This window comes from Eutrema salsugineum, unplaced genomic scaffold (assembly GCF_000478725.1).
Source record: "Eutrema salsugineum unplaced genomic scaffold, Eutsalg1_0 scaffold_11, whole genome shotgun sequence".
Taxonomy (NCBI): Eukaryota; Viridiplantae; Streptophyta; class Magnoliopsida; order Brassicales; family Brassicaceae; genus Eutrema; species Eutrema salsugineum.
Genome location: NW_006256901.1, coordinates 269,088 through 287,872, shown reverse-complemented (window position 1 = coordinate 287,872; position 18,785 = coordinate 269,088). Strand labels below are relative to the sequence as shown.

General features: G+C 35.9%; 5 protein-coding genes across 5 annotated transcripts; 3 read left to right on the top strand and 2 right to left on the bottom strand.

The window, feature by feature from the left end:
• The first annotated feature begins 1,368 nt into the window (after positions 1-1,368).
• Positions 1,369-1,581, top strand: LOC18026040 (protein RALF-like 11). The gene has a single exon (XM_006409027.1). The coding sequence runs from the start codon at positions 1,369-1,371 to the stop codon at positions 1,579-1,581; it is 213 nt and encodes a 70-aa protein (XP_006409090.1).
• Positions 1,582-2,766: 1,185 nt separating this feature from the next.
• Positions 2,767-5,709, top strand: LOC18026039 (GDSL esterase/lipase At2g19050). The gene is made up of 5 exons (XM_006409026.2): positions 2,767-3,040; positions 3,492-3,616; positions 4,015-4,242; positions 4,529-4,775; positions 5,501-5,709. Exons 1-5 carry the CDS (start codon positions 2,797-2,799, stop codon positions 5,707-5,709), a joined length of 1,053 nt encoding a protein of 350 aa, XP_006409089.1. The 5' UTR covers positions 2,767-2,796.
• A 647-nt stretch (positions 5,710-6,356) lies between these two features.
• On the bottom strand, positions 6,357-8,373 carry LOC18026038 (spermidine hydroxycinnamoyl transferase). Its single transcript, XM_006409025.2, has 2 exons — positions 7,410-8,373; positions 6,357-6,748 (listed from the first exon to the last, which is right to left on the bottom strand). Exons 1-2 carry the CDS (start codon positions 8,371-8,373, stop codon positions 6,357-6,359), a joined length of 1,356 nt encoding a protein of 451 aa, XP_006409088.1.
• A 3,448-nt stretch (positions 8,374-11,821) lies between these two features.
• On the top strand, positions 11,822-14,032 carry LOC18026037 (mitochondrial outer membrane import complex protein METAXIN). Its single transcript, XM_006409022.2, has 6 exons — positions 11,822-12,064; positions 12,621-12,955; positions 13,046-13,122; positions 13,215-13,275; positions 13,390-13,534; positions 13,663-14,032. Exons 1-6 carry the CDS (start codon positions 11,905-11,907, stop codon positions 13,830-13,832), a joined length of 948 nt encoding a protein of 315 aa, XP_006409085.1. The 5' UTR covers positions 11,822-11,904; the 3' UTR covers positions 13,833-14,032.
• On the bottom strand, positions 14,028-17,393 carry LOC18026035 (nitrate regulatory gene2 protein). Its single transcript, XM_006409023.2, has 5 exons — positions 17,124-17,393; positions 15,727-17,035; positions 15,429-15,643; positions 15,106-15,329; positions 14,028-15,015 (listed from the first exon to the last, which is right to left on the bottom strand). Exons 2-5 carry the CDS (start codon positions 16,997-16,999, stop codon positions 14,286-14,288), a joined length of 2,442 nt encoding a protein of 813 aa, XP_006409086.1. The 5' UTR covers positions 17,000-17,035; positions 17,124-17,393; the 3' UTR covers positions 14,028-14,285.
• Positions 17,394-18,785: the final 1,392 nt, after the last annotated feature.

Below are 18,785 nucleotides of genomic sequence, written 5' to 3'. Positions count from 1 at the left end.
CATCAACAGTTGGGGATTTGCTTGCCAGTGATTTGCGCCCCATAATTGTAAAACCTGTGGAAATTCAGAATTTCATAGACTATGGTGCACTTCATCCGTGCCTACTGGATGTATCTTGTAGCTTATAATTTGTAGTTGATGAGTAACCATTATAACCTAGTAGGATCTCAAAAGAGAGAAACGAGTCATACGTTGTTGTTCTTCACTAAACCTCTCAACTGTTGCTTATATATATGTAAGTTATATGGGTGGACGGAGCTAGAATACTTTTCATTGAGGGCAAAAATATTTATTAGGAACATATATGTTGTTTAGTGTGGGAGCAATTATTATTGTTAACAATTTACACTAATTAACTTTTTTATTAATTTTTTATTGGGGGCAACTGATTGTATATGCCTCCGCCACCGTGTGAGAAAGACCAAAAAACGCACATAGTTCATCAAAAATTTGTTGACTAGATCGTTTTTGATGAAAAAATTATTAGTAGAGACAAAATCAGATAATACAGAATACATTATACATAACGGCAATCAATATAGGCCCGGCTTAAAGCATGTGTCCATCAATCTGTGCATATGCACATAGAACACCCTTTTTTAGTTAACTCTTTTTAGCCAATTAAGGCCCTAGTTTAAAAAAGAAAAAAAATAGAATAGGGACTCAAATCCTTAGATACATGTTCATATAAGCTTTGAATTTTCTAAACCAACTAATCTTAGAGCCCTATACTGATTTGTACAGTAATCTTAGATCCAAATAGAAAATCCAAGCCCAAACTGCGTCCATTAATAAACGATAGTGGGACACGTGCTATACAAGCAACATACGATCAGATTCAAGGTATGTCGACAAATGTACGTACTCATAAAGAAAAGAGTAACTGAAGTAATTAAGTTTTGTATTGTTGGTTTTTTAATATGAACAAACGTTCATTGAACAATGTTATAACTTGGTTAATTAATTAACAGACTGTTTTCTGTAAAAACAAGAGAGGTGAAGTTTATAATTTTTTAATGAATTAAATATATATTTTTGATTAAAAATCCAAAGTACGATAATTTTCAATTTGTTCTTTAGTAAAGTTGTACAATGTTTCAAGATAAACGGTTGCAGAGATTTACAACAGTAGTCAAACAGAATCACCCATCTTCCAAATTTGAAATGAAAACCGAAAAAAAAAACTAAAAAGGTCTTTAATTATACATCCGTAATTTAACTAATTGTTGTAATGCATGTTCTTCTAACCAGCTTCAAATAAATATTCATTCCACAATTATTCCCCCCCCCCCCCCATTTTCACAACAAACCAAAGCAACAAAGAAGAAACATCAACAATATATATTATCCCGAGAGGTTTTCTAAGATATGAAGACATTGGCAATTATCTTGCTAGTGGTTTGTGCCGTCGTGGTTACGGTACCAGTGGAGGGTCGGAATGTCATAGATTACGGTGTCATTAACGAATGCTATGGTCCTAATCCTCCTCCGGGATGCCATCCTCCAGGCGCTAAGAACCGTGTTCCCGCTAACGACTACCACCGTGGCTGTACTAAAGTTAACCGTTGCTACCGAGAATGAACCCGACATGATGTTCATTATCTAAATTTCGTTTATGTACGTCTTTGATTTACAAGCATCTTTGTATGTGAGCGTGTATGCATGATATTGTCTAAGTGCTGAACTATGGAATGGATTAATCCTAATTAAGATCATTATATTTAAAATCATTATAATATCTTAACTCTATCCTTAATTATACTCTCCTTTGTAATAGTTTCGTAACGTTCCGTCATATCTCATGAGTCCTCCTTACATCCATTTTCGGCACATGATTTTTACTTTTGTCTGATGGCTGGTTTTATATTGGGGGAATTTCGATTGAATCCTCCACTGGTCTTATAAAATTACTATAAGAAAACTATATATGTTTAGTCCTCTTCCTTAATTAATAACATGAAAACAAGGTCACTGGCCCATCATTAGATCTCTGATCTGTAAACGTAAAATGTTCTTAATTGTAAAGTAATTGGTTTAAATCTTTGGCATGTGTCACCATCTATTTCTAAAAATCGATGAGTCAAGTGTTTGTGGTTGTTGATGAGTCACACCAGTCACCAGGTCCAAACGATTCATATATTATATATATATATATATATATATATATATATATATATATATATATTGGCAGATAGAAAAGACAATGTAGCCAAATCCCTAGTTTTATGGGATTCATCTAACTTTAAGCAAATTAACAACCAACAGCTCATTGTAGTAGTCAGCACAATAATTTACTAACGTGGCCAATGCATCAACTTTGCAAACTAATCATTTTTCTTTGATATGATGTGAACGTTTTATTCAATTAAATAAAATAAAACACCATATGGTCTTCACGAAACCAAATAGACGAATCAGATCAAATTCAAAAACGAGTGCTAAACATATTTAAAAAAACATCACGAGGTTTTTTCCTGTTAAGATGAATTGTATTTTTTTCATGACAACTCGCGTACAAATTGATAACTGAAGATTTTCCAAATATAAAAACTTAACGACTCACATATCGTTTGACTTTTAAAGATCTTTCAAAAATCAGCTAACTGTTTGACACCCTATGATTAACTCATTATGTCTTCTGTTGAATAACCTTGAAATAGAATTTTATTACTGTAGGTTGACCAAATTTTTTTTTAAAAAAATTGTCTGTCTTTCTCCATGTATGCTTATATATATAGATTTTTCTCTTTTCTTCAATGTATCCATTTCCAAATTTATTGTTATTCATTTCCAGTAATGGCCGAGGGAATGTTCAAAGCATTGTTGTGGGTTCTTGCCGCCACGGTGTTTACAATGGCCGGGGTGGCTCGTGGACAGCGAGTGCCTTGCTATTTCGTTTTTGGAGATTCAGTCTTCGACAATGGTAACAACAATGGCTTGAATACAACGGCCAAAGTTAACTATTCACCTTACGGTATCGATTTGGCTAGAGGTCCAACCGGCCGGTTCAGCAATGGCCGTAATATTCCCGACTTTATCGGTTAGTTCCTGGGCTTGGTTCTTATCTTTGCCAATGTGTTTTCGATGCTAACATAACTACTAAATAGCATATCGTTTTCTTTGCCCTGACTTGCAGTTTAGACTGTAACGCAAACCCTAGCTAGAACTAAATAAAGTTATGCAGAATAGTCATAAATCACGTTCAAAAAAAAAAGAATAGTCATAAATTTTAATTAAGAGACTATTTTAGTTGATAGATAAAGTTTTTTTTTTGAACGCTGAAGTTGCTTGTATCGATGTTGTTAAAAATGAAAAGATCCCCTGTAGATGATTCTGTTTTTATTTTTAGCTTTTCTTGTTATGTATGTTATTTAGAATCAGTTTTCCAAATAAATGAAAAATAAAAGTTTTGGATGATTTCTTGTGTGTATCATTCATAACTAATATACTCCATATGTTTTCCGATGTAATATGGTTTTTTTTTTTTGCAGCTGAACTGATGAAATTCAGTGATTACATTCCACCGTTCACCGGAGCATCGCCGGAACAAGCTCACACCGGACTAAACTACGCTTCTGGTGGCGGTGGACTTCTCGAGGAGACTAGCCACCATTTGGTAAGAACAGAACAAACTTAATAGCGAAAGAATTCGTTTTCAGTAATCATGTCACTGATCACCTTAAAGAAGCCTTAAATTTTTATTTCAAGTACGAACAAATAAATATTAGGCTCTAAATACGCAGCATGAATCAAGAAGAATCAATATTATATAAATGTTTTAGGCAACTAAAAGTATTATTCTTAGTTTTTTTTTCTTTACCAACAAACTAAAAATAGTAACCTACTATATATTAGTTTTGTTTCAACTTTCAAGGGAACTAATTATTTGACTTTAATTGATTGCCTTTTCTAAACAGGGAACGTATGATTTGACTCACTTTTGTTTAACATTGTTTCCATTTAAAAGACTTTGATTAACTACTATGGATTATGATGATATTTTTGATGATACAGGGTGATATAATTAGTTTTGAAAAACAAATAGAGAATCACCGGAAGATGATTATGACGGCGAATGTACCACCGGAGAAGCTGAAGCAATGTCTATACACAATTAATATCGGGAGCAATGATTATCTTAACAACTATTTCATGCCAGATGATCAGTACAATACCAGTCGCTTGTTCACGTACAACCAATATGCCGATTTCCTCATTCAACGTTATCGCTCTTATTTGAAGGTAATACTATATATACCATGCAAAGTATTTTAAAAAGAATAGTACTAAAGGCATTATTCAATTTGATCATTTTATAACATATTGACATTATATATTGATTAGGAAATCATTTTCAGAATGGTGAATTTAATGAAGTGTATTCTTAATTCTACCAAAACAAAAAACTGAAAAATGATGCAGTAGATTGGATCTACTTCTATAAAGTTTAATTGGATCTGCTTTTATAAAGTTTAATCATACTTATGTATCTTTAAACATAATAATTTAGAGATATTTTTTTGCAAAGTTATTGTATGTCCAAGGAGCAAGGAAGGTGGCGTTGTTTGGGGTCAGTAAGCTCGGGTGCACGCCGCGGATGATCGCTTCCCACGGTGGCGGTAGAGGCTGCGCGGCTGAAGTGAACACAGCAGTTGAACCTTTCAACAAGAACCTCAAAGCTCTGGTCAGAGAGTTCAACACAAACTTCGCCGATGCTACGTTCACATACGTCGATATCTTCACCGGTCAAACTACTCTTGCGTATGCTGGCTTAGGTATGTAAAGTTACACATATATTGAACTCACTACATTTTTAACTCAGGAGAAAACTCGTTGTGCCGAATAAGAAAACATATAGTAATGCTCAAATCATTAGTTTTAATTAGAAATTCAAAAAAAAAAAAACACACTTTAGTTCCCCCAAAATACAATTTTTTTTTTTTAAAAAAAAAAACAATTCCGAAATGGCACTTAGAACTTGAGTTATGAGTCCTTCCTAAACGGCTTTTCCTAATTCAGTTGTCTGAAAAGCTTTTCGAAAATATTAAAAACTTCATGGACTTTCTTAGTCGCATTGCTAAATAAATTATGATATTTTCAGGTTTACTGAACAATTTTTTTCTTTCCCTTAATTTATCTTTTATTTGACATATTGTTCACAGATTAATTAGGGTTTTCCTTATATATAAAAAAACTCGTTTTGCAAAATATTGTCATGATTTTTCAAAAAATTATTCAAAACCAGGAAATGCTCACACAAAATTTTGTATAAATACTTTGGACTCAACCCATTTTCGTTTTTATAAAATATAATGAAAAACAAATTAAATTTTCATTTTGTCACAAATTTATAAATATTTGATCAGTTAGATAAATCTTTTGCGTAGCGGTACCATCGCAACACAAATACTATAATTTTTCGACTTTTCCCCTATATATATATATATATATATATAATGTAACCATGCGTATATGTTATATATTTCTATATATTTTTTAGGTTTTGCGGTAACACAAGAGAGTTGTTGTACGGTAGAACAAGGGGAAGAACTATGTGCGGCGAATAAACCGGTGTGTGAGTCTCGAAGACAGTACGTGTACTGGGACAATGTCCACAGCACTGAGAGGGCAAACATGTTTGTGGCAAAGGCTGCGTTTGCCGGAGTCATTACTTTTCCTTATAGCATTGCCTTGCTTGGCATATTATAGGCACAATACTCAAAAAACATTCACATTTTTTTACCCAAAAAAAACATTCACATTATCTCTTTTAGGAAATTATATATCAAGGAAAATTTGTTTCAACAGTTGAACATTAGCTATGAGCATATATATTTCCTTCACTTAGTTTTTCAAAGAAACAAAAAGAAAACCAAATGATCTAAAAATAATTTCTAAAATTGCACCAATGATGAGGCCCTACAAATTAATTTGAGGAAAATAAATTAACTAATGTGCCAACGTTTTTATATTTGTTTCATTGTTCTGCCATTCTGTTCAAACTATATTGACGAGTTAAAGCATTTTCCATCATTAAGACTTGTGATAGATTGCTACAATATTGGTATTAAACCCTTACGGATTTGGAAGACAATCCGTTCTAAGTCAAATCCGTGCAAGATCATACCAAATGTTGCTATCATGCTAAGGTCATACTCATCTCTAAGTTCTACAGCAATTGTTCTTATAATAAACACAACAATCTATAGTTTACATATATATAAATATATGTGTAAATATATAGTTTATATGTTAACAATTCAGGAACAACAACAAGAGAAATAGAATCCCTATTAAATTCCTTATTCAAATGAAAATGCATAGATATTTGAATACTTGTGTGCACACATATAACCCTAGATATCTTCATAAAAGTGTTTCTTGAAGGCCTCCATGTGAGCTACCTGTAGACACGTGGCGAGAATCAGCGAGCCGTCTTCGTTTTGATCCGGCAATAACAGTGAGTCGCCGTCAAAGTCATGCGTGCCTGGTCCCATGTAAATCTCCTTACCCCATCCAAAATCAAGACCGTACAGCGGCAGAGTTAACCAGCTCACAAGTCCAAGATTAGGGTTTCCGTAGAATGGACCTTCCGTGCTTCCCAAGGCATGTAGATCTTGAAACTTTTTCAGATCCTCTTGCTGCTTTAGATACTCTATCCCAGTCATCACGTATTCGTTTGTCACATTCTTTATGGCTTTACTGATTTTTCCCGCCGCAAAACCCAACTCATTCGATATCAGTTCACCTATATATATATATATATATATATATATATATATATATATATGCATAATTAACAAAATTATCGAAATATAGAATTTGCATCGTATAACTTATATAGCTAGTAACCTACCTTTAACTCCAAATTTCCAAGAATCGGGAAAAATTAAGATTGGTCTGGCTTTACGTGCATGAGAAGGAACCAATATATCTTCCATCTAAATTGAATATTGCGGTTAATGTTCAAGAAGTATTTAATTTCTACAGCTAGCCTATGTGTCCGATTGCTGATTTTCGTATTGATATAATTGGATTTGTTGAGCTAGAGATGGTAAGAAAGTTTTTTTTAGTACTACTTGCAATTTACGATATATGTATTGAGTAGTGGTTAAATAATTGTATAATTACGTTTACAGTATCATCAACTGAAATTAATTTAAATAGCTTTCACGTGATTAAAACTTTACCACTATTTTGTGATATCCCCCAAAATATAAAATTTATTAATTTTAATGAACAATATAAAATTTGACCCCCCAAAATAATCAATATTAATCTTTCTTAAAAAATAAAAAACTTGATAATCTAAGAAAAGATAAGACCAAGAGAATATGTAATTGCACGTAAACACAAATCTCAAAAGCAAAATCTCAAATATCACCAACGGAAAATCTGACGAAACGTACCTGACGTGCTTGCTGCGACCACATCAAGAGTGGCATTGCCGAAATAGCCACGTGGCAGTGGTGGCTGCACCCGACTACGAGTATCTATACAGATTCCCAAAGCCGTGGGTTGCTCCGGCGAGTGCCCACGTGCTTTACACGCGCACCTCCACACGTGTGCCGTGACCGTCTCGTACCTTGTAAACCCTCTCGCTGGATCAGCGAATTCGCTTGTATTCACTCTGCTTCTAAGCTTCTCAAGCTGAGATTTGCTCAGTTTTAGCATAGCCACAGTTGTTTTCTTCTTTCTTTCTTCTACATTGTCAGTTTCTCCGATCAGAAACGGCGGCTGCTCAAACTCTTTGCGCTTGAACCGAGGTAACGAGGCAAACGGCGGAAGCGGTTCACCAGCCCACAAGATTTTCCGGTCAAGAAACGGAACGGTTCCTAGCGGTTCGCCACGCGAGATTCTTCCCCATTCCGACATGAAGTGAAGCGCGCTTTGCCCATCGACGACCGCGTGTGAAATGTTGACGCTAAGGCTGATTCCACCGCATTTAAATTTGGTGACCTGAGCTAAAAAGAGAGGGATCGTTTCGATAGGGTTTTTGTAGTTTACTTGCGGCATAAGTTTCTCAAATTCCGGCGTCGGAGAGAAATCTTTGAAATCGGAAAGCTCCGCCTCGGATTCCGCTTCGATGAATGTCACTCCCACGGCGTTACAATCGAGCTCTAACCGGCCCCGAGGGAGCCACCGAACACGGCCGGCCATAGGGTAGAAATGGAAAAGCGTACGACTCAAGGAGTTTCTTAGGGTTTCGAATACATTGCCTTGGAACGATTCAGGTGGCTTGTCGTAGAAGTAAACGGTGGGAACGTGAGTTATTGTACCAACTTGATCCCATTCGGCTAATGGAAACCGACCGGTCCATGTTGGTTCAGCCGGTACTACGGTGTAAGTATTTCTTAAGATAATAGGAGCCATATATAAATATCATAAGCCGGTTCTCTATTTGAGTTTAGTCGTAAAGTACTATATATAACAGATCTATAGTAGATCGTATGAGTTTACCATAATTTTATAGCACTTTCTTAAAATGTATTTCTCGTGCTTTAGGTTGTTTCCTTGTAAACAGCTTATATGATGGACGTGATTATAAGGTTTATTTATTTTTGGTTTCTATATGATCATGCTTATTGTCCTTTTTCTTAGTTTCATTTCACACAGTCGATTATCCATTTTGTTAAGAGAATTTCTACTTAAAGTATTTAATCAACAATACAAGAAAACAAGGCTTAATCTCACGGAAATACCAGTTGTAAAATAGTGGAGAAAGTCTATTTCCAACTATTTTTTAAGAAAACCAAAATGATGGAAAATCGATCATTGCAAATTTAAAATAGTGATGAATTCGTGAAAAATTTCTCACCGAAATTTTCGTTATAGAATTGGTCGAGAATATCGGTGGGAAAGTTGTCAGAAATTAGCCACCTTTTTCGTGACGGTTAGCCAACCAAATGTTCCCGGTTTGCCAACCAAAGACTCCATAAATTTCTCACGGTGTCCGCATTAATATTTCCCACGATTTTTCCACCTTTTAATATAAAATGTAATTCAAATGTTTTTAATTTAATATTATAATTTGAAAATTTTTTTAATTTAATAACAAATTGAAAACATAAAACTTCATAGATAATAAGTTTCATAACAGTCTTCAAAACAAAGAAAAAAAACATTAGCTAAATGTTATAACTTAACAAAGTCTTCAAAATATACATAAACTCCTAAAATTCTTACTTTTGAGTGTCATCTTGGGTTGCATCTGCATCAGTGGCGGAGGGAGGCTTGCTGGACCTCGGTCAGGTGACCCACGTGGATTCAAAAAAAAAAAATGTTGCATAAAAGTTCTTATCCCACATCGACAAGTTCTGTTGTTTACAAGGAAAATTTTCACTATAAATAAGATTCATTCATCTTAAAATATTATTTATAAGATGTGGACCCATTCTAATATAACTTAAAAACTAAATTCCACATTAGTGTTTTTTTTAAAGGGAAAGCTGTATATCGATCAGCAAGATAAGTTTCAAGTAATTATATGAAACTTCCCTTTTATTTTTAAAAATCTCTTAAGATGTAGCTAAATTGCTTGACTGTCTATTTTAACCAATTTAAAATATAGACATCAATCATCCATGCTTCTGATAATAGTACACAATTTTTTTTATATATTATGCTACAAATTTTTAAATTTTAAATTATGATTAACATATTTTTGTTTTGGTGTACATATAGGTTGTAATGTCAAATATAATGGAATGATTTCTGAAAAAAAAAATCTCCACCATCTAATATAAATCCAGCAAAAGAAAAAAACATTCAGCAGTCAAACACAATGGAACGGTTTCTGAAAAGAAGATTTCCACCATCTAATATTGAATTGGATGATTTATCACATGATCCAGCAAAGCGAAAAAACATTCAAGAGTCAAACACAATGAAACAGTTTCTGAAAAGAAGATCTCCACCATCTAATATTGAATTGGATGATTTACCATATGATCCAGCAAAGCGAAAAAACATTCAAGATTATCATCCTGATCAAAGAGATGAGGTACGACGCAAATACTTGACTAGAAGACCTTGTCAACCTTGCGGTCATACTTTTAAACAAAAGTCAATAAGAAATGCATTGCGGCGCTTTAATCCACATTGGTTTGATCAGTATCCTGATTGGTTAGAGTATAGCATGGCAGAAGAAAAGGCTTTTTGTCTATTTTGTTACTTATTCAGAGTTCAAGTTGGAAAACAAAGTGGGTGTGATGCTTTTGTATCGACGGGTTTTGCTAGCTGGAATAAGGCTGATAGCTTCAGTAAACATGTGGGTGATCATACTAGTTTTCACAGCAATGTCAAAAATAAATGTGAAGATTTGATGAGACAAGGTCAGTCTATCAGGCATGCTTTACATAAGCAAAACGATACTATGAAAGATGAGTATCGGATCCGTTTGAGTGCTTCGATTGATGTTTCTAGACACTTGTTACACCAAGGCTTATCTTTTCGTGCTCATAATGAGAAAGAAGTCTCAACAAACAGAGGTAATTTCGTAGAGCTTCTGAAATATACAGCTAGTCAGAATGAGGCTGTAAGAAAAGTTGTGCTGAGCAATGCTCCTAAAAATAATCAGATGATATCTCCTGATCTGCTCAAAGTTTAATCCCTAGAACTACTCTGCAAGAGCACATATATGCAATTGTAGTATAATAGGGGTCGAACCACAAAGACGAGAGATTCGCACAATAAACTATCTAGGCTTGAATTACGCTAAGCAAACACAATGAATTTAAAAGCAACAAAAGCAAAACGGTTGTAAACTCGATGGAAAAGAATTAGGCTCATGGTATTTCTCAGGAAATCAGAGAATGCAGGCCCAATTCGATTTATCTGCATTCTCTGATTACTTGAAACTTATCTTGCTGATCGATATACAGCTTCCCCTTTAAAAAAAACACTAATGTGGAATTTAGTTTCTAAATTATATTAGAATGGATCCACAGCTTATAAATAGTATTTTAAGATGAATGAATCTTATTTATAGTGAAAGTTTTCCTTGTAAACAACAGAACTTGTCAATATGAAATATGAACTTTTATGCAACATTTTTTTTTTCTAAATCCACGTGGGTCAACTGATCCAGGTCCATCAAACCTCCTTCCGCCACTGCTTACCCGTTTGGAAAGGACTAGAACAGTAATCACATTTCAACGGTAATATATAGGAATCGATAAAATGAAATTATGTTATTATCTTGTATATGTAAAACAAATCAAAATAATAAACTCATAACTAAAAATCAAACCCTATATATTTTTCCAAATCACAAAGAGACAAAACATAAACGGTATACTGTATTCTGTGCTACATCAATTTTTGCGTTTTGTTGGTGTCAACTGTCAAGTAATACTAGCGAAATTTCCGAACCAAACCAAACCAAATCAAAATTTTTGAACCCGAACCAAACTATAAAATAATATGAATGGTACATAAATTCTTATACTGAATTATCCGAATTAAACCCTAATTAGAAAAAAAAACACTAAATGGAATTAATTGACATAACATAACTAAATATTTTGTTTGTAATAATTCATTTATCCAAAATCAAACGGTTTGAACCAGAACTGCTGATATAAAATTTGATATCAAAAAAATATGAAACTCGAATAAGTCAATCTGAACCGAATAATCGAATGACTATGAAATGGACATGTTTTTACCACTTGTCCACTTATACATGGTTAGAGCCGAGGTAAAAAATATCGCCTTATTGGATAGTCCAATGGCCATATAAAGCCCAAAGTAGATAGTGGATCAAATAATAAACCCTAGTTTAAACCCGACCGACTAACCCGGACCGAGACCCGACTGGATCTTCTACTCTTCTCGCCAAGTCTCTTTCAATTGACGATCAAACTTCACCATCCCCAAGAATCAGAGCTCAAAACTACGATAATGGAAGGCGATCAACAGTCGGCGGATTTCACTTTGGTCACGAGGAAGCCTGGCTTCGGTCTCCCAACAGCTTGCCCTAATTGTCTTCCCGCTTACATATATCTGAAATTAGCCCAGCTTCCTTTCGAACTGGCCTTCAATTCGACCTTCCCTGATTCAGGTTTTTGCTCTTGTTTCTTACGTTTTGATTCCTATCTCTGTAGTTGATTCCTTGCGTGATCTGTTTATGTTTTTGAAATCCACATTGTCAATGCTATTAACTTGAATTGAGTTTAGACACACACAAAAAAACTTGAATTTGAGATTCGAATCCTAGAACGGGTAAGTTTCAGTTTCGGACTGTAAATTGTACAATGAAACTCTTGATTTTTGGTTAATCAGAGTAAAAATAGGGGTTTTAGGCTTTACTAATTGCTGCTTGAGGTTTGAAAGGATTCGTTTTTCTGAGAGAAGATACAATTAACGTAGAAGGGTTCGTTATTTCTTCTGATGGCTTTTGCTGAAATGCTCGTTAACGTACTTGTTAAATCTTGACATAAATTTGAAGAGAATAATGGTTTTTGGTCATATTTCAAACTTATTCATGAGTTAGTCGTTTGATTCACTTACTGAGTTTGTATACTAAAGATATCTCCAGACATTTATGTGTAATTGTAAAACCATATTTCCAGATATACATATTTATGATCTTTAGATATGTTATCAATTGTTCACAGATGAATTGCCGTACTTTGAAAGTGGTACATATGTTGCATACAACAATGAAGATGGAGGGGTGATTGAGAAACTGAAGAAAGATGGGATTGTCAATTTAGACTCTCAGCTCCAGTCTCTTCCGGATTATCTATCGTTGAAGGCTCTTATTGTTTCTTGGCTGGAAGAAGCGCTTACATATGAACTATGGGTTGGTACCGAGGGAATATCTGTATCGAAGATCTACTACTCAGATATTCCTTGGGTGATCAGCAAGGTCCTCTTCTATAAGCAGACATACATAGCCAAGAACAGTTTAGGTATCACCAAAGAAAACGCAGAGCAAAAGGAAAAACTGGTACCGTTTGCTTAAGTTTTGTGTGTTTGCATGAATATAGGTTTCGTTAACATTTGAACTTACTAAAGTTAGGGGTCTTTAAATGAACAGATATACAAGAGGGCAAGTGAGGCATATGAAGCTTTGTCGACTAGGTTAGGCGAGCAGAAGTTTCTCTTTGAAGACAGGTACTACAATCACATTGACCAAACGGAATTGAATCTTTTAAGCTTTTTTCTATTAATGATTCACAATGTTTCTCTTATGCTCTTCTCAACAGGCCTTCGAGTTTGGATGCTTTCTTTCTCTCCCACATGCTTTTTATAATCCAAGTATTACCGGTAAGCTTCTTTAAGGAAAAATAAAAATTTCACTTATTAGTTTATCGGGTAGAATCTAGGCTTCCTTGAAACAAACAATTTAGATTAAGTAGTCCTGCTATGATGCATAATCAGGAAACATCAGTGCTTCGGTGCAAACTTCTGGAACATAGTAATCTTGTCAGATATGCTGAGAAACTCAAATCCGAGTTCCTCGAGGGCTCTTCTTCATCTCCTTCGCCTCCACTTCACTCATTCCCTTCCTCATTTTCCAGAAAGGGTCAGTCACATCCAAACCCAACAATTTTCATATCATGTACTCTTCAATCTTCTTTGTACATGCATCTGTCATATCTGCGACAAATTGGATATGTCTAAGTTTTTTGCATTTCATATGATGTTATTCAGGTTCAAAGCCAAAGAGCAAACCAAAGACAGAAAAGACCGAAGAGGAGAAAAAATTCAAGAAACGAGCAAAATTCTTTGTAGCTGCTCAGTTTTTAGCCGTCGTTCTTTACTTATCCGTTATGGGAGGAGGTAGTTCCAATGAACTGGAGTACGAAGATGAAGATTACTGAACACTAAGGCTTCTCTTCTCAAATGAACCAGTAGCTCTCAGGCAAACTCTTTATCCTCTTCTTCCTAGTCTCTGTGTGTTTTTTTCTTGAACTCTTTGTTAGGGAGAGTCTACAGATCTGAGATTAGTAACATTATAATGATTTTTGTTCTGAAGGATATTTTATTTTACTGGCTTTTATACAAATTTCAGTGGTTACAAACTTACAATCTATTAGCATTTTAGCAGGTTACCACATCAAGGTATACCGGATAAAATACCGAAATCCGGTATACCAGAACTTGAAAATTGCAAGACTTTTGTTACATCATCAAAATCAACTGAACTAACTCTATTTGTTTTACTAATAATACAAATCTCATCCATCTATAAACTATCTTCTGATAGCAAAAGATGATGCCAAAAAAACCTACCTACATCTAAACTCTCTAAAGCCAAATGAATTAAACAACAATTAGGAGTTGAGATTTACATCCGGAGGCTGCCCTGACCCTGACGCAGTGTCATCCTCCGGTTGATTAACAAGCTTCGAGTGTTCATCAGCCGAGTTGATGGCAAACTCGGCGAGTGAACTCACTGCAACAGACATTCCATGGCAGAGAACCTTCACAGCAACCTCTGCAAGTTTCTCAGCAGTCATCACAACATCTTCTTCTACTTTATCAGCCAACACAAGGTCCATACTTTCTGACCCGGAATATCTTCTTGACCCGTTTCCGCTCCAGTTCGGATCTTCCCTAACCTGTCTTGCATAGATTGAACCCATCCCGGAGGCAAAGAAGTCGAGTTTATCCAAAACCGGTTTCTCGTTCAAGCTGTTAAGTAGCCTTGACCATTGGATGCAGACTCTGTATATTGGGTGAGGACATGATGATAATCTGACTTTCTCAGGGTCAGGATCACATCTGAAACATCTGAGAAGCCAACCTGATAATGCTGTCATGTAGGATCTTTGAGACGTGATCCAGAATTCGAAGCAAGCTCTCCAGTTTCGAAGCTGAGCTTCAAGGTTCAAAGCAGATTGAGCTAATCTTTGAGAGTTGATGGGCTCTGGCATTATTGAAGGTTGTCTCTTCTTGTGTCGCTTTGAAACTGGTGTTCCTGCAAGTAACATTTTCGCTTCGTCTAGTGTTCGTTTCTGTATCTGATGACTTTCTGCCATCACCTGCCACATCTTGGTTAACCTGTTGTGATCATAAATTACCATTTGTCAGTCTTGAAGGTAAAAGAGAAACCAAAGAGGAAGAAGAAGAAGAAGTTGTTGTTAAAGTTACCCTTGAACGAGCTCAAGAAGCTGAGGCAACAGTTCTTGGTCACGAAGAGTCTCTATCCTTTTGGAGATAGATTCAATCGAGTGTATAGAGACCTTGATCTGTGTATCTAGATCTCTGATTGTAGCCCTCGTTTTATCAACCGATAACGGATCATCTCCTTTGACGTCTTGATTCTTTAGCTGCATACATTTCTTCTCATATGCTCTTCGAACACGTTCTCCAGACTGTTACAACACAATAAACACTGTTCATTTATAACCAACAGAGAGGAAGAAACGAGATTTCCATAGTTGCTATTTCCTGAGATCTCTCTTGTTACTTACCCTAACTTCATCGTAGAGTTTCTTCTCCCACGCGAATAGTCTGTCCAATGTTGTTTGGTGGCTACCCGAAATCATGCAAGATTCATCTGAAACATCGCTTCTGCTTTCAGACCCACTCTCCTTCGAACCACCAGAAGAAGTGATCAAGAATCTTGAGGAGGAAGATCTTGATGAACCCGACCGGAACAAAGCTACTGGATTCAGCATTTTCATGGCTACAAAAAACACGAAAGAAAACTTCTTTCAACACTCAGACAAGAAAAAAGAGAAAAGACTACAACCTTTTCCATGAACTTACCACTATGTTCACTAGATGATGGTGCGTATTGAGCTCTGCTAGCTTCCAACAGCCCCGAGACTTCCTTAGCCACATTACAAATGGTTGTGAACTGATCTTCAAGATCTTTGATTACCTCTGCCATGCTCGTTGGTCTCCGGTTCACATAAACCGTGAAACCAGTCGTCTCTCTTTTTGCAACACCAACAACATTCTTCATCTCTTCAACCTTCCCAACTCCAACAACATTCCCTGTAATTTCTACTCTAGGCACCTCCACGGTTCGCTGTTCTTGCTTCCCAACGCATTTCTCTTCTCCCTCGTTCTCAGTTTCACACCCACTGTCCGTAAACTCCCCATCCTCATCTTCATCCTCATCATCATCATCATCATCATCATCATCATCATCATTCTCATCAACATCTTCAACTTTAACTTCCTCATTGCAACGACTCTTATCGACTTTACCTCTACTCTCTTCTGTTGCTTTCATTTTCTGATTCTGAAACCTCACAGGTTGAGGTTCATTAGGCTCATCTTCTTCCAAGTCTGGAATCCCTTCTTCCTCTCGAACACGTCTCAGTCCTCTAATCTCATCATCCACACCACTCCTATTATCAACACTTCCCCTATCATAACTATATCCGTAATAATCCAACGAAGAGAACGGATTCCAGAAGAAATCCCACTGCGAATTCTGCGGGGAAGGAGGAGGAATGTTATGGCTGCTAAATCTTTGCTCAGGAGAGCTCAACGGATTCCAAAACGAAGAAGAAGAAGCTGCAGAAGTGTTCATATTCATGTTCATGTTCATACCAAAGAAACCATCTGCTTCTCCGTATTGGTGACTCGGTGGTGAAAACGTCTCAACACGAAACGTCTCAGGGGATCTCTGCTCGACACGAACCGGTCTGCTTCTATTAGCCATCAAGTAGTTCGCTCTCACCTTCGATCTTGGCTTATCTTGAATCATTTTCGAAGGATGAGGAGGCATCGAAGAAGGCGAGATCGTTATGAACTCACCGCCGCTCCTGCTGCTGCTACGGCGGCTCGGTCTTGACTTGACCGGAGTGATGAATGAGTCCTGACTCGGAACAAACTCGTGAGGCTTGTAGTTGTCTCCTTCGATATAGTCATGGAGAGCATCAGAGACTTTTCTAAGAGACTGTATGTAAGCAATGTGACCAGTAGCAAACTTAGTTCTATGTTCTACTGCTTGTTTGATGAAACGTTTCCTGTCTTTACAGATCTGAACTGCTTCTTCATCATCTAACTTGGAATGAGAACATCCCATTGCTCTGCTACTTCTTCTTCTTCTTTTTTTGTGAAGCTTCAATTCCACAGATCAAGACTCATTCATATAAGTAGATAATGAAAAGATCGAAACAAATGAGAGCATGGTTGTTTCATTAACTCACATTAAATGAGAAAAAGACATCATTTTTCCCAAATGTCTGAAGAAAGATTCTTTGCTTAATTTACAAGACAAAAGCTCTTCAGAGTCTTTCAACCCTTAAACCCTCTTCAAGAAAATCTAAAACCCATTTACAGATTCGTGCTTATTTCCTGTAAAAGAAAAAAAAGGGAGAAATTTACTGGAAACCGACAGAATCCCAGATGAGAAATGGTGAAAAATGTTGGATTTGTTCTGCTGAATGTTAAAAAAAAAAAAGCAATGATCAATCCCAGAAAAGAGGTTTTAGAAGAGAGAGAGAGAGAGAGAGAGAAGACAAAAAAAAAAACCTAATAGGGTTATGTTATGGTCAAAAGAAGCTAGAGGAGCGTGAGGATTACTGTAGAGTGAGACGTTGGAGACAGCAACGGTCAAAATTACTGTCGGATTTGGAAGGAGAGAGAGTGAGAGGTCAAGAAGGAGAAGAAGACAGAGGCGAAAAAACATAAAAACTAACAATAAACAATACATAAAGAAGAGAAGAAGAAAAAAAAAGTAAATGGAAATGGAGGTGGGAGGAGAGCTAAAAGCCTAAAACTAATTAAAGCTACGAATAATGTTTGGCTAATTTTGTTTTTCGTCCTCCCTTTTCGACTTTATTTTCCAAACTGCCACACTCAATATTTCTTTTTTTCTTTCTTGTCTTCTTCTTGTACACTATGTTTTCTTTTCTTTTCTTATTATTCTACCAAATTAAAAAAAAGCTTATAGGCCTCCAATGGTGAAACGCGGAACAGATTGGTAGGTGTGGGTATAATGCAGGAAATTGAAGGAATGAATGATTTTCAATGTACCCAACGAGGACAATTTTTTTAATTGCTTGTGTATTAGTGTCAATTTGAATGAATGAATGATTCCTGCACGAGTAATTATATAGCGGTAAAGCAGGGGTATTTTCGTAACTTTAGTAGCATCTGCAGTGGGAAAATACGTTGGAAGAATTTAGGAAAAGCAATAAAAAGAAAGGACCGGCCTGTAAAGTAAAAGCCAGGATCTGGACCCACATTCTAAAAGATATCATTCAAGTGCCTCGATACCTGAGATTTCTCTTCCTGTCCCTCATTCTTTCACTTAATCACGAAACCACCACTAGGTTCACAAGTTGTTGGGTTCCAATTTGCTTATACTCATATCTGGCCCAATGGACTTTATTGTTTGTTTATAGAACTAACCCATAACATAGTTTTGTTTTTGCTTAAAACCCGTAGTGTAGTCCCAATCTGTTTTAAAGGCCAACCTAAAAAATTGTGTCGAAAATTAGCCGTACACATTTTGGCCACGTGTTGAAAAAGAGTATTGACCTACTTTCCGTAATTTACCATTGTTTGACCTCGAGATAATAAATATGCTAGCTAACTAATACCGATAAAACCTTTTCTAGAATAAAACCCTATGAATGGAAAAAGGTTGTTGAAGTTGAAATCCTTGATTGAATCTTCAACAAGAAGAGAAGGAGATATCAGTGAAAAGGAAAAGAAAGAAGAAGAACAAAGCAAAGAGGAAGCGATGTCGTGAGTAAAAAAGAAGATGAAGTGGTCAACGAAGTCAACAAAAAGAGAAGATGGGCCATGTGTATGGTGTAGCTATTAGGAGACTATGGGCCTGCGTTTTCTGGTTGAGCTCAAGT